The sequence below is a fragment of the Melanotaenia boesemani genome, chromosome 13 (assembly GCF_017639745.1).
Source record: "Melanotaenia boesemani isolate fMelBoe1 chromosome 13, fMelBoe1.pri, whole genome shotgun sequence".
In the NCBI taxonomy this organism is placed as follows: domain Eukaryota; kingdom Metazoa; phylum Chordata; class Actinopteri; order Atheriniformes; family Melanotaeniidae; genus Melanotaenia; species Melanotaenia boesemani.
In genome coordinates this window covers 22,591,031-22,606,737 of record NC_055694.1, presented here as the reverse complement: position 1 = coordinate 22,606,737, position 15,707 = coordinate 22,591,031, and the positions used below count along the sequence as shown (strand labels likewise).

The window sequence follows — 15,707 nt, the reverse complement described above, 5'->3', positions numbered from 1 at the left end:
CTTTCATATTGTGTGCATTTCCCAAGTACAGTGTCTCACAAAGCCCCATCTGTCCATCCAATCCAATCGGCTGGGACGCTTTTTAATCTCTCCCATACTGCCAGACAAAAGAAGCACTTCTCACAGCTAAGGCATGTAAATAATATCTTTATAAAGCTTGTATCTGTAGAACAACATTTATGTCACCAACATCACAATTTGGAAGGAATGAGAAGAAACTCAAAATGATTAAAATCCTTTCAGTTTATACCAAGTATGGCATCATTTGAGAAAAGCCATTTATAATGCAGCTTGCATTGTGCATTAAGTTTATGGACTAGAATACAAAATCAAAATGCTTTGATGAATCTGTTTTTAGAGCATATTTGACCTCTGCTTAACTAAAATATGAATACACATGCATAGGAACCTTCAATAGGGATATATAATAAACACAAAGCTTTGCAGGAAATCCAAAAGTATAAACATAAACTCAAATCACTGAGCAGAAACATCTCATAGTTTTTTTCCCCCAGCATAGCACTTCAGTCTTAGACTGCTGGTGTACTTGTGGTTCCTAGAGTTTCTGCAAGCAGAATGGGAGGCAGAGCCTTCAGTTTTCAGGCCCCTCCCTTATGGAGCCAGCTCCCAGTTGGGTTCTGGAATAAGACATCCTCTCTACCTTCTGTTTAGACTGAAAGCCTTTCTTTTTATAAAACATATAGTTAAGAGTTTGCTTGGGTGCCCCTTAGCCATCCCTTTAGTTATTCTGCTCCATACAGCTGGAGGACGTCCCATGGTGCACTGAGCTCTTTCCTTCATGTGTCTTACTCTAAAATTTTTCCTCCATATAATAAATATGACCACACACAGTATTAAAACCAATGTGATGTCTACCAGCCCCCAGCTTTATAGGTTCAAGGAGAGTTGGAGACGTACATTCAGGTCACCATTTATTTATTAAAAGGTTTTTGTACCTGTAGACCTGAGAAAAGAAAAAAACTAAAGTTAAGAACAACAGTTTTTATTTTTATTAAATAGATAAAACTATTTCAATGTAAAAACACAGTTCCACCAGAAAAACTTTACTACATATTTGATCCAGACAAATAGGCACTAATTGCCCACACCCCTCCTTATAAAGGCAGGAAACTCTCTAAATCCTCCCTTCAGAGGGCAGTACTCTACATACCCTACATGCCAGCCCTCACATTATCCATCCATCCATTATCAATACCGCTTCATCCATTAAGGGTTCACTGAGAAGCTGGAGCTTAACCCAGCATTTAGCAGGTGAGAGGCAGGGTACACCTGGACAGGTCACCAGTCCATCGCAGGCCCTCACAGTAATATATGACAATATTATTGTTATTAGCTTGTGTCTTTTTTTCTTTCTCAGCAGGGATTCCTGGCTTGGTGTCATGGTGCTTGCTGACCCCTCTATCCTGTCCTCTCCACCCTCAGCTGGGCGAAGCAGATGGCCGTCCTTTCTGAGCCTGGTTCTGCTGGTTTTTTCTTTTCCACTGTCACACAATGCCCCTTGCATGCTCAGGATTGGGGATTGAATTGAAGGGAAGATTCAGTGCAATCTGTTGGTTTCCTAGCAAAGCATTATTTTTCTTATAAATTGGCCTATATGAACAGTTATTATAAACTGGACAGATGTTGATCATATAATGCATTGTTGTAATTAGATTATAATTGGGCCTGTGAGCGGCATTGAATTACACTGTCTGTAAAAGTGCCTTGATACAACTAAATTGGTGCCTTACAAACGAGCTAAATTCAATAGAATTGAACTGGTATAAATGAGCAAACAAAGAAATCTGAGCTGAATATAAACTTAAGGAAATAATTCATATGTATTCAGATAGAACCTAACTGTGAAACACAAACACAGGAAGCTAAATTTAATGTCACAAAGAAGGGAGACAACTGCAAAGTAAAGCAGGAAGTAAAGCTGAAGAAGATGAACATGGAAAACAAAGTGCTGAAAAAAACATGAATAAAGCTGATTCCCATACACATCAGGGAAAACATGGCAGACTAAACATAGTGCATGTGTAGACAAAAGCAGTAAGGAAAGAAAGATGTATCAAGAAAAATCACAGATCTTAACAAAACTGTACGATGGAGCCCACAGACTATAAAAGATCTATAATATCTATGTTTGAAAATCTGTGTGTATGGATCATCAAATACAAACACATTAGGTCACATATGTGAGTAAATGTTGAGACATTTATAGAATTTCCTGGTGGAAAATGAGGATATCTCCTATGAAGATATTACAAGCTTGAAGACTCAAAAAAGCAAAATGTGTATTCTTTGCAATATCAGTACAAACTACTCAGTTAAAATCTGTTTGATGAACTGGCCACTGTATAAGCCAACTAATAATTTAAATAAATTAACCACTACTAATGGTTGCTTTTTAACATACATTTATCAAATCTCAGTTAAGTTGTTAATTTTATCTGACAAACACTTTTAGTGCCAGCAAGGTTGAATAACAAGACTACAAATAAGAGGGGAGGAGGACGAGGGAACGACCATTTTATCAAAATTAAATATGCACACAAGACAACAAACCATGTTAAAATGCATCAAACATTTATTTGTGAATTCTATGACAAACAGGAGGCCATTATATCTTGTTTTACAGCTACATTGGTTGAAAAAGCAAATATCCCCAACCCCTTCAAAAATCTTTCTTGATGCAATTTTCTTACCCCTTTTAACATTTGCTGACATTTTTTCTCTAATTTTTAACTTATTTTTTGTTCTCATCATTGTCATCAAAATGTGCCTATGTACAGAGAAAATGCTCAAGTGTGGTCTATAAAGGGAGAGAGCTACATACTTCTACAGTGATCCAAGTCAGATCAGCTGTTGACATTCAGCTTTTCTCAAAGAAACAAAAGGACAGAGTACAAACCTTTCCTTTCTTTTCAAGTTGCAAAACAGCACACATTTGTTTGCCATGTACTCAGTTTAGTAATCTTTCATTGCATTCTCCTTTTATTTAAGAATCAAGCAGTTTTAAAAAAGAAAAGCAACAATATTAGGTTATACAGTATAAAGCAAATGTACAGGCAGTTTCTAGGTAATATTTAGCTACCATTATGAAAAGCTAAGAATTAATTTACATAATCCCAGCATGTAATAATTATATGAATGGTATGGAAACACATTTAAAAAAAGAATAATTTTCCTTTGACAGGCTTATAGATATACAAGGACCAATGAGACTCATGATTTGAGCCATGCAACTTGTAAGAAATCATCTGTCATTGGCTGGTGAAGTTGTGTGACCAGTAAAACCTTTCAGTTAGTGGCTGAAACGCCTCGTACTTACAGTATAACCTGAGGGAAAGGAGAAAATGTGACACCTGACAGGCGAGTGGAAAGGCTGGATAAGTGAGGATCACTGAATGATGACGTAAGAGTTAAAGAAAAATGTAAGCCTTCCACTGGACTGCGCAATTTTCAACTTATTCTTTAATGAAAAGCATGACCAGCTAATGTGAGAAGAAATTCTACCTCTTTCATGCCACAGTTTGTGTTGTAATACAAATCAAATATACTAAAAACATACTAATATAACATTTATTATTGTTATACGCAAACCTAACCAATTTAATTTAATCAAATATGAAACATAATTCTGTCTTTTTTCTTTTTTGCACACTCCAATTTATCAAACATTAAAGCAGTGGAAAATTTATTTCACATTTCTTGTCATATCCTTTTTATCACACTGGCTAATGTCTCAATTAGCAATCAGCAAAACAGTCTGAATTTTAACCCATACTGAGGTCTGGTAATAAATAAAGCTAATTTATGAGACTTTTTTTTATCTTGCCACTAAAATAACTGACTGGCAGTTTATGATTATAGACCAAGTACAAGATGACCAATAACAATATTTAAACTGTGTAATCCATCTGGAATTTAAGATCATGAATTGGTGCTTATGAGAGTAAAATATTGTAGATATATTAAAAGTCTTAAAAGAAAAACCAAGACAGTTTTGTAGAGGAAAGGCACTAGAGTGACCTTCTCTCAAACAGTGAAAACTATATTAGATTCCAGTGACTGAGTATTGTTTTTCAAGTGCAAATTGTGGCCTGTATTGTTTAATGGTCTCTGAATTATTACAAAGTGTACGAGGTAGAACAGAATCTGGTAAAAACTTTCCACATAATTTCATTATTTTCAACAGAAATGCAATTAAAACCCAATGTAAAAGTCCCGCTATTCCAATAATTTCTCAACACAATTTGTGAAATGATCACATCATATTTTAAGGAAATGATACTGAAGTCCCTGCTGTAGTGGGGAATCTATTGTACACAGAGTTGATAGAATTATGTAGGAGTTTTTTTTCTAAACTATTTAAATAGAAATCTTTAAACTTCTCTGACATCTATTGCAATGTAGCTGTAACATGTTTTAATCTGAAATGCAGCAAAAATATTATAAGAATGAAGGAGATATAATGGCTTATCATAACAGATTCTGTAACTTTGCAATGCATTTAAAAAGCAGATATTGAGCCCATGTTAATAAGTGTTTCCCTGTGGTTTCAGACTACTCCTTTTGGTGTGTGGTGGGACTGACTGGGACGACTGAGTCATGGCACTCTGGCCACTACGGGCAGAACTTTGACAAGCACCAAATTTATCTTCTGTGTTGCAGTCTGGTCTAATTTTTCAGGTTCTTTTAACTGCAAAGACTTTTGAAGAAAATATCAGGAAAACTGTATTTAGTTGGCAACCCTTCTTCTTAACATGCACATGCAATTATATTCTGTAAAAATAAAGAAATGCGTCATTACTGGTCTTGGTTATTTTAATATGTTGAGAGTTAAAAACATTTGGCTGCTTATAGTAAAGAGCCTGTTACGCCACAAACGTAGCTCTGAGTATTAAAATTCAAACAGTGTTTTTAAGTGTGTAAACTGGATGTTTGATTCCTGTTCAGGGGCATCTATCTGACAAAAAACTCCAGACCACCCTTTCCACTAATATCATGTGGAACGAAAGTAGGCTCTCGTGCTAAAGGTGTGCCTTAAATTAGCAGTTAAAATGTTTGTTTTTTCACATATCATATACTGTAAGTGAGTGATATGTATGTACAATTTATAATATGGATTTCCAGTAAAGAAAAGAATGAAAATATGAGTATGACACACAGGTCATTTTGTTGGCTTTGCAAAGTTAACCTGTTAGCTTGTTCGCAAACAAGTTAGCTTGTTAGAAAACTAGCAGTTTAACTGTCACTATTTAGCTCTAGAGTCTCAGGTAGTTGGTGGTTTATACCAAAAGTAAGGGTCTATAATAGAGGTGAGGTTCTTCCCTTTGTAATTTTTCGTTGTTTTTAAATACATAATGCGCATTAGGTTTCCAGTTAATTCTCCCAATGGGGTTTGTAGATGTGTTGCGACAACAAAGCTTAGGATAATGATGAACATGTCGTGGAATGTAGAAAGGAAACGTAGCTGCACTCTCTCAGACATTTAGAAACATCTAATTATTGGCATTCTGCTTTTTGACCATAAAATATCTTAGCTAAAATTATCTCTTGAATATGTGTGGTCAAAAAACAAATGAGACATTCTAGTCCGGTCGCAATCAGGCCAGTAGTTTCTGAGGCAGCGACTGGTTTCATGCAGTTGGTTTTGGACCAGCAGTGAGGGCTGAAGTGGAGGCAGACAGCAGCATAGAGACTGTGGGTTTTCCTCAGTTTGTTATTTAAATACATACGCTGTTACTGTAATGCCCTATTTTAAACTGCTGAGTCAGACACTGACAATTGCTGGACAGCTTGTCACATACAGATGGGTAGATGCCTTGTTAGGGCAGCAAGCCCACAGCACACTTTGCACCAAGTAGCACCATGATAATGAAACAGAAATAGAAATAGGCTAATATATAAGCAAAAAAATCCATAAAAAATAAACAAAATCAAACAAAAATAATTTACTTTCCAGAAATATAACCCTTGATATAAAAAAGTTAATATATAGGCTAGTGTATACTACATCCTTCTATACTTGTCAACACTTTAGTCCCTCCTTCACTGTGATACAGTACTTTTTCATAACTTTAGTGCTGCCTGATTGTAATTATGTGCATAAAACATTCTTACTCAATAAAAATAGGCTTCTTGGTTCATGTGTTTTTCATATGGAGTCCAGTTTTGGTGTGAGCTGACTAACAGGTGATCCAATAGGCACTTTGATCAGTTGATTGATTAGAAAGACAATTACACAGCAAGCAAATGGAGAAACAGCGTGTAATTAAAAAAAAAAAACCCAGAACTTCCAAATATGATTGTTTTCAATTTGTAGTACTTTTCATGCTTTTAGTTTACTAGTCTAAGTCTCTTTGTAGTTGTGTCAGTACTCATATAAAATGTGTGGCCTTTTTTTTAAACATCTTTTTCAGATTTCTCTGTGATGTCCAGACATCCAGCTCATTTTATGTGATTACTCCATTCAAGAAAAAGTCAAATACAAAGCATTTAAAAATTTTAAAAAGTCAACCTGACCAAAATTTGTAAGTGGAGAAAATAGAAAATCCATGAATATACCTCATGAAATAAGTAAAAACGTTCAGTGCAACGTTAAATTTAGTTTAAGTATTCTGACTGCAGATAAATAGTCACATTTCTTACCTTCCTGTTCAAAAGATTAAATTTATAATGCTACATTTTCAGCATAAACACTGGAAATGCACAGCAGCTACACTTAACTGTAGCACTAAAACAAGAGGAGAATAAGGGATGAAAAGAAGATACAGGTAAGCATTTTGAAATTATCTTCATCTGATCAGGGAAATGGTGCAGTGATACAGGTTAAAGTTGAAAAATCTACCATATACACCAACCATACACATGCACTGAGCCAATACCTTTACTTTTTCTCTAAGTAAAGGCTAAAGGAATGCACAAATTCTTTAGATGAATATCAGATTTTCAGATCAGTTGTGAGTTTTACCAGATATTTTGTCGTGGGAACACTGTATATTTGATTCTTTACCCACTTTTCCTCTCAGATGAAGCATAGACTGTATGGATGGACTGATGGACCATTGATAAGGTATCATCTGAGTAAATTAGATCTTAAAAGCTGGATTAGAAATGGAAATAGAATGAAATCAGATGTTTGTTTTGTTCCTGTAGTATGAAGTCTACAAAAACACTGCATACAAAGAAATCAAAACATTTCTAAACACTGTCCTGTGAACTTAGCAGGGGAGCTCTCAATTCGACTTAACCAATCAGGAATAGTATCTCTAACTGAGATATTATGGAATAGCATGCTATTAGACTGCATATTTTCAGCAGATCACCACTCAGATGTTTAAGGATGAATCTTGACATCAGTGAAACTACATCTCTGCCTGCCTGATGAAACTAATTCAAAACAAAATATTAATTTCCTTATCAGTCTCTAAAAAAACATCTTAAATCTACAAGGTTTAAGTCATGGCTTCAATGTCATCAAATGTTCCCAAAACTGTGGCCAAAGACCTTCAGTGAACCGAATGTTCTGTTATATCCAAGCAAGTCTGAGGAGCTCTTTGCTGTATAGGTTGGCTAATAAACACAATTGGTAGAAAACTGACTCATAAACCAGTTTTATGTTCTTGGCTGCCAGGCTGTAAAGGCTCAACATCCTATGAGTCCAGGTTTGGTCATGGTGACAGTCTCTGAGGTCTTTTTTTTGTATATTAGTAAGAGATGCTGTAAACTTGTCCATGATGTGGCATTTTCAGATCCATGTTGGAGACATTTGCTGGAATGTTATTGTGCTAATCAATCTAAGCGGCATAATTTCCCGGCACAGCATCTGCACTTGTGGCAAGTTACAGCGACAGTCCGTCTCTGCAGAATCTGTCTCTGGAGAAATCATTATAGCTTCCCGTCAGATTAAATCACACAGACTGATTGTCTGCGAGCTGCTAACACATCTTAAAAGATTTTTCCAGCTGTAACGGATGTCTTCTGTGTTTTGTGGCTCCCAAAGTAACACATGGGCTTTAGATTCATTTTCCAAATGCGACTCTTTTTATCTTACCAGTTTGCAAATCTAACATGGCTGCTAGTTCATCAGCATGATGGCAAGATGACATTAACAAGGTGCATGATTAGTTAGTAGTACCTTTAAATCTGTTAGTAGAAGGTTGTCTTTTGTAAGTCCAGTCCTGACATCATGATTTGATTTAAATCTTCTCAGTTAGTGGTTATTTGTTTACTTAGAAGTGTAAAACCGTTTCTGTCCTGCTGGTAGTTTTGTGATGGTTTGATCTGTCCTTGGCATCAGAGTGGTCCGGTCCAAGAGAGGGTTTAATATTGCCTGGATCCTGTGTGTTTGTGTTTATGAATGTATGTAGGTGGCAGTAGGTTTGTGGGGTAGTCTGTGCAGTGTGCTATCAGTGTACATTATGTTTGGCAGTGCACCTGTGTGGCAGGTTGGAGGTGTGTGTGTGTGTACATTTGGTGATGTGAGAGGAGTGAAAAAGCTTTTTTTTAATGGCAGTAGTGTTAGTCAAGAAATGGTATTGTTGTGTGTGTCTCCGTATCTGATGTGTGTCTTTGTGGGGCAGTGGAAGTGTCATCACTCGTTGCAGGGGTCGCCCTTTTCCTCTGTTACTGCTGGAGATTCTTGCAGACGGTGTTTGCAGTGGCGAGCAGCTGCTCTCGATGGTCGGGCAGAGCAGGAGGACTGGGCAGCGCAGTCACAGGGTATATCCTGGCAAACAAAAGAATTTCTTATTCACACAAATGTGCAGGTAAAATGTTTATTTAACATAATACATTAAATGTTCAATATGTTTTTATACTTTGTGTGATGTGATATAAAATGTATAATACACACACACACACACACATATATATATATATATATATATATATGGTCCTTGTAGCTTAATGTAGAACTAGAAGCTTACCTCCATCCCTGAACTTGCAACCATTTCCTTCCCTCCTCCAAGGATACTGATCATCTCCTCCCCAGCTGACTGCCTCATGAACCTTTTATTAACAATCCTGGTCACGCTGTCATTGCCTCCACCCACCCCAGCCAGCACGCTTGGTGCTCCAACTGCCACCGCCACACACTCCGGCTTAGGCTCGTCCACACTGACCAACCCTCCCGAGACGCCCAGACTTCCAAGGTTGCCAAGGGGGTCTCTTTGTGCTCTCTCTCCGGGCAGGGTGACTCCTCCAGGCCCACGGCTGCTGCAGACATTCCTGAAGAACTCTTGGACCAGACCTCCGTACCGCTGAGAGCTGGGGTCAGATCCACTGACTACTGCCCCAGAGGGCTTTCCTGCTGGGGGAAGCTGCCGAGCTGGGCTGGCAGTCTGGCTGGCACCTAATGCAAAACAGAGATCAAAGGTGTGTAATACAATTGACAGGACTAATCGAATCCTAGTGGCAGACTTACTCTTTGAAGTCAATGTGAGAGTGTGGTGCAAAAAAGACATCTGTAACTATGTTACATGCTGTTTGATGTGCTGCTGTCGGCCATGTTATTATCTGTGTAGCCAGTAAACTGACTTTTGCAGCTGCACTTATAATAATCTGGTTGATTGTTCAGTTGCTTCTTTGACAAGCTAAGTTATGGAACAATATGTTCATGGTTTAAGTTAGATAAGGTGTGGTCTCTAATAAGAAGGACGTTTCTTTTGGGATTGACTCCCATTTGGTGGATGAGATTTGAAAGGCCCCACAGGAAAGTTCTGGGAACTCTGTAAACAATGGTCTCCGAGGATTGAAGTTCAACAAACACACCCACAAATGGATTTCATTATATGCAAGATGTTGAGAGAATTGGGTGTTAAATTCGGATTATTTTAAAGCTTTCACCTCACCATCAACGAAATATACACTATAACATTTCATGGCAGAAAAAGCCCATTAACAAGCAGAAAAAGACTGCATGTAGGTTTCTCTTCCTGTGGATCTCTCTCATCACCATAATCAGTGCTTTTTCCTCAGGGAATAAAAGTAAAATGACGCCACTTAGCAACCAGTTTGAAGAAATGTTTATAATTAGCAACCATTTCCTGATGTCTCCATCTTTACCAGTAACCACAAAAAGAAGTCAAATATACCTTTCTATCTTTGATAAAATAAAATAAAATAATTGGATCTAACTTTATAATATTTATTGGGAGTGGTAGAGTAGTTTTTCTGTTAAAAAGTAATAGATTAAATAGTAATAGTAAGCTCATAAGAGCTGCAGTAAGAGAAAAGGTAAAAAATAAAAAAAGTTTACAATTTTCTTAACTTATTTATACAACCCGTCCACAGTCTACATGAAGTGTCTTACCAATCTCACTCCTCCAAAGTGACTCTGTGCTTCCTGAGTGCTCCACTACGCTGAAGAGACTGGAGAGGCCATCGGTGAGGCCACTCAGGACGGGGCTGTCTCTGGTGGTGGTGGAGCGGGCCCATGCCGAGCCCCCTCCTCCACCAATGGGTCTCTGATTAAGGCTCCACAGGCTGCGGTCCCTGCTGGAAGAAGTCCCGTCCAGTCTGGAGGTGGATCCTGAAAACAGAGGGTAGTTAAAGAAATTATAAAACAGTAAAAACAAACGTTCAGTAAAAAATATATATAAATGTATGCTGAAATAACTACTAAGAAGAAATAATTTACCAGAAGACACTCTGCGTTGTAATTTTGGTGAACCATACTTAGGAGAGCAGCATGGCCTTTCAATACGGCTGTGAACTTTATCCAGAGATGTTGAGATCTGTCGCGTCCGGGCCGACACCAGTGAGGAGGTGGCTGTTGATGATGGACGAGGAGACCAAGCTTTGGAGTGAAGCCCAGTTGTCCTGCTGCTGGGAAGGTTCTCTGTTTGGAGCCCAATGCTGACATTTTGAGCTGTGGTTTGTGTGGACCTGGTGCACATGCCAAGTGGCTGGATTGAAAGATGGATTTGTCAGAGATTATTTACATATAGTTAAAACCTGTTTGTACTACAACTGAGCTTATTTAAAGATTTTTCTAAACACTGGAATATTCCTGAAACTAGTTGTCTGATCATAATTAAATTCAAACAATGATTTTAATGAGAAAAATAATAAGAAAAAAAGACCTTATAGAACTAAAAAAAATAAAAATAAAAAAATAGGCTAAAATATTTAAAAAACATGAGGAATCATAATGAGAGGCACCACCTGACTTCCAAGTTCCTTGCTGGATTTTCTCTCCAGAGACGAAGAGCGAATGGCCTGGCGGACACAGTTCGTCATCTCCTTCATATCGTCACTTAAGTTGGCAGAGATCTCTCCAATCTCCAGGCCATGGAAAGCAGAGGAGGAAGTCATTCCATCGACCACTCTGCTAGCTGCCCCACTACTCACACTGTTGCAGATTACACTTGGCAGAGAACTGGAAATGCAGCTACTTCTGCTCTCCAGCAGCTCACGGTGCTGCTTAGACAGTGAACTCAACCACTGCTCATAAGAAGAAGAAAATGAGGACGCAGGTTGTTGTTGCGCTTCCAGGGTATCCACTGCAGCCACACCTGCATCTGTGTCATTCTGACTGAGGAAGAAGATCCCATTCTCACTGCAGTGAGACTCCTGGTTCCTCTTCAAGTGCTCCATGCGCCTCATAGCAGGAGGGCTATAGTAGATCCGGATCCCAGTGCGGTCTGGAGCAGTGTAGCTCCTCTGCACAAATTCCAGATCCATCTGAGAACCTACTAAGCTGCTGCAGGAGCCGCTGGGACCGTCCCAGGTTTTAGAAGTGTCCATGATTTCTGGAATCTGAAAACGAGAGACAAAAATATGAACTGACTGCACATTTTATTACTATTTTTTATTAATATTTAAAATATTAATCCCAGCTTAATTGTTATTTGAAAGTAAAATTAATAAGGCTGAAAGTAAAGATGTGAAGGGATAACGTAGTGTCAACAATTTAAGCCAAACCTCATTGGTCAAGTAGGTCCAGTTCTTTCTGGTGGTGTCACTCTGCTCGGGGTGAGTGAAAAGAGCTGGGAAAGTAAACTGTGCTTTCTCCTGATTGGTCATTCTATTGACCTCTGGTCCCTCCAACTCTAACATGGATTTGAGCCTTTGTACAAATGAGTGGATAAGAAAAATGTTATGTTCTGCTGTCAAGATAACATATACATGCAAAAGAGGTAACAGTTATAAACTAGACATCATGAATGAAAATCTATTTTCTTTGCATTCAAACTAATAAACACGTCAGTATTTTAGTTGTCACCTTGGTGATGTTGTTTCGTTAGCAACAAATGTGTCTGCAGAGGATTCATCACCCGCTGGCTTCAACTGCAAGTTAAAAGAAGACCATCAGTGAAAAGCAAATCACTCAGTATTGTCTTTACAGCTTATTAACATTTAAATGACTTCACCTAAACAAACTGCTTCAGCAACTTCAATCATTTCTACACTTTGACACCCTTGAAGTCACCACCTCCTTCCTCTGGAGCTGCGTCGACAGGAGGGAGTGGAGACTTTGTCTGATATAACACTTCTGTGACAGACTGCATGCAAACACACACTGATGGTGTTGCTGAGTCGGTATGTTTCACACTCGCGCAAAGAAGCAATTTCCCTCTGACACTAAAGAGAAAGAATGAGGGAGCGGTGGAGAAGGGAAAAGGACTACTGTAGATTTTGTGCTAGGTTGTGCTGATGCACATTTTCACTTTCACCTGCAACTCAGTGAACTGTGGACCAAGCTGTCTGGATGCTCACAGGAAGCTCACAAAAGACTGAAGAGACAGTATATTAGTTATTAGTTATATATTATCTCCTTCCACTGAATGCATGCGATCAATATCCAACTCAAGAACTTGAATAAAACTCCATTTAACACTTCAACTGCATCTCCTCATATGCTGTGAAGAGAGTATAATTTTAAAGAATAATCTCTTCATAAATATCCCCTTGCTCGGCTATCTGAGACTTATAAATTTAACTGGCTCTATGCTAACTGGCCTGATGGAGGCACTATGATCAAATGTCAGACATCTCTGAAAGGTCCAACAAATCATACACAAAAAGAACACAAAGTATATAAGGTTTGTTGGTGACAGTATGAGCACAGTAAATTTTTAAAAGGACAAGCCAAATCTCCTGCCAAGTTTTCACTCCAGACCATATTTATTAACTGGAATGAGACGAGACCATTCAACAGAAAGGAGGAAGGAAAAGGAGAGATAAGGATGAAAGAGTGCAGAGAGGGAGTGACTGGACAGGAAACAGGGAGAGAAAGGGTAGACAAAGACACCTCCTGACAAAAAAAGACTTAATGAAGTGTTCTAACTTTCCCTGTCTAGGTTTAGAAAAGACTTTTAACCTTTTGACCTATGATGGCATCCATTCGCAGCCCTGCATGACATGTACCAGCAGCTTGGCAGTGGCTGTGCTGGTGTCTGATCAGCAGATATGACTGCCCATGTTTTCCCAGTGAACATAGCTCAGCTATATCCAGGGAATAACACCTTTACTCAGTTCCATGACCATTGCTCACAAGACAAATGCTCACAACACACACAAACAAAAAGAAACAAATGCTCACAAATAGTTTTCTAATCTATATTTACAAATAATTCCTATGTTCACATACCAATTTAATTATGGAAATATATACAAATACTTTCAAAACCCAATGCACTAGTACAAAATGTATATAAAACTTAAAATAGATTTCCTTTGCAGTTCTATCACACCTATGTAAGGTCACACTTTATTTCACACACTGGTGAGAAGTTAAAAGGGCTTTGACCCCTTTATAGATGTAGCTTTGGTTTGTTTTACCTATCACATCCCATTTCACGTGTTATCCATCACATATCACTTCTTAGGCCTATGTGTGATATGTTTTATGTGACATGCAACAGAATGTTCACTTTTTTTTCCTGTTTTTAAAATGAAGATTGTAAAACTATTTGTGAGCATTTGTCTGCACACCCATTTACTCACATAATAGCAACAATGTGGTGTCTATTAGCATCCACAAACACAAGTCATCAGCACTAAATGATTACAGGTGTGGATCTTAAATGTTTCACAACCATCTCTTAACATAAGGCGGGCCTTCATGTGCAGGTGAGATGATTCAGACTTATTCTTCGGGTGGCAAACACAGCACCACAGTTTATGATGTAATGAAGTAGTCACCGTTCTTGAGAATTGTTAGATAAAGATTGTTGGAAAAGACAAAAAACACCAACAAACAAGAGGAAAGTTGCTCCTCTGTTCTGACACTCCATCTATGACCTCCTTATGTCATCCCAAGATAATCTCTGACATTTCTCACTCCTGCACACACATCCGCCTCACTTACCCTCCCCTGCTGTGCAGTGGCCTCTCTCAGTCTCTGCTCCCACTGAGCTCTCTCCCGGCTGAACCTCTGTAGCAGCTCCAGCTTCTCTCTGCCCCAGTTCCGCTCTCCCAGCTGAAGCTGATTGGTTGGTCCAGCCAGAGAAAGAGAGGATGCAAACATCAAAGGAGGAGGAAACAAGAAGGAGCATATTACCAGAAATGTATTACAGCTCAGTTTATGCCTCACAAACATAACAGGCTCTTGTGTTTTTACAATGTAAGCTGAACAAAATAGAAATCTAACAAGTCACCATAAATTCTAACCGGCTACAGGTTTGGATCCAAGCTGACATTTATAAACATATTTTACCTGTTTGGTTAGGTCCATCACAGCTGCGTAAGACTCAGCTAGGAGGTGCTGGTGTTCTTCACGTTCTCTCTTAAGCGCCACTTTCAAGTCAGGGGGGTCCAGAGTTTCAGTGGAGGACAGAGCTGCTGCTGCTTTGCCTGCTTTAGTTTCAAGCTGGAAGGTAATATGGAGAGTAAGCAGCAAATTTAATATACAAAGGAGGATCTTTCACTTTAAGGTCTTTTTTTATCTTTTTTCTGACTTTATTTTTTTTTAGTTGATTGAAATTATAACAGATTTAATGTTTGATGAGTAATTACTGCATTATGAGGCAGCGTATGTCATGTAAAGTCACCTGATCCACATAAGCTTTAAGCTTGTGAAACATTTCAAAATCCAAGTTATGAAGTTTGGCACCGGGGGCTAAATGTAAAAGCGTTTTAACCATTTTTTTCTAAGCCAGTTGGTCACTTTTCTATTAGATTTGGTTGTCATTCATTCAGTCATTCAATCAGTGAGGTTTGTCCTTGAAACATAAATGAAGGGAGCTAAAAAATATGAACATGTTTTAATGTAAATTGCTCTAGTAAACACAATATGACCGTTGACATAAATTAAAAGTAAAATTAATACATTTTTTGTTGTCAAAAGCTGTTAAAGTAGAATTTCTAGCACATCTGGTGTATTGAATTTCATAGGTGTAACCTAACAAAGTGGCTGCTTATTGTAGGAGTCACACAAAAACAGAGCACCTTTAAGTTATAAAAGTACAAACACTGACCCAAAACAAATGACAAAGTAGCCACATTTGTTATCAAATTAATAAAGATAGAGGAGGCTATATTTTTCCCAGTTTCACTCTAATAATTAGCAACATTTTCCCATTAACATTTACAGTCAATTTACCTTCAAAGTTCTACTTGGCAGGATCTTGAGCAATTATTTATTTTGCTGGAATAAATAACTTATTATTGGGATTACTGTAAAACATTAAGTGACAATTCATTGTTTACAAAGTATCTTTAAGTTTTCATGGATGTCTCGTAAAAATTTC

The 15,707-nt window shown here is 38.0% G+C and overlaps 1 protein-coding gene across 1 annotated transcript in view; it reads right to left on the bottom strand.

Annotated features, from left to right (window-relative positions):
- Positions 1–2,575: 2,575 nt before the first annotated feature.
- The window catches only part of soga1 (suppressor of glucose, autophagy associated 1), an 87,424-nt gene continuing 74,292 nt past the window's right edge, over positions 2,576–15,707 (bottom strand). Inside the window, exons 16-24 of the mRNA XM_042003029.1 lie at positions 14,675–14,827; positions 14,327–14,443; positions 12,239–12,303; positions 11,938–12,082; positions 11,179–11,772; positions 10,652–10,919; positions 10,325–10,543; positions 8,940–9,364; positions 2,576–8,740 (exon numbers count right to left, since the gene is read on the bottom strand). Coding sequence (XP_041858963.1) covers positions 8,606–8,740; positions 8,940–9,364; positions 10,325–10,543; positions 10,652–10,919; positions 11,179–11,772; positions 11,938–12,082; positions 12,239–12,303; positions 14,327–14,443; positions 14,675–14,827 — 2,121 coding nt within the window. The 3' untranslated portion in view covers positions 2,576–8,605. The remainder of the gene's footprint in view (positions 8,741–8,939; positions 9,365–10,324; positions 10,544–10,651; positions 10,920–11,178; positions 11,773–11,937; positions 12,083–12,238; positions 12,304–14,326; positions 14,444–14,674; positions 14,828–15,707) is intronic.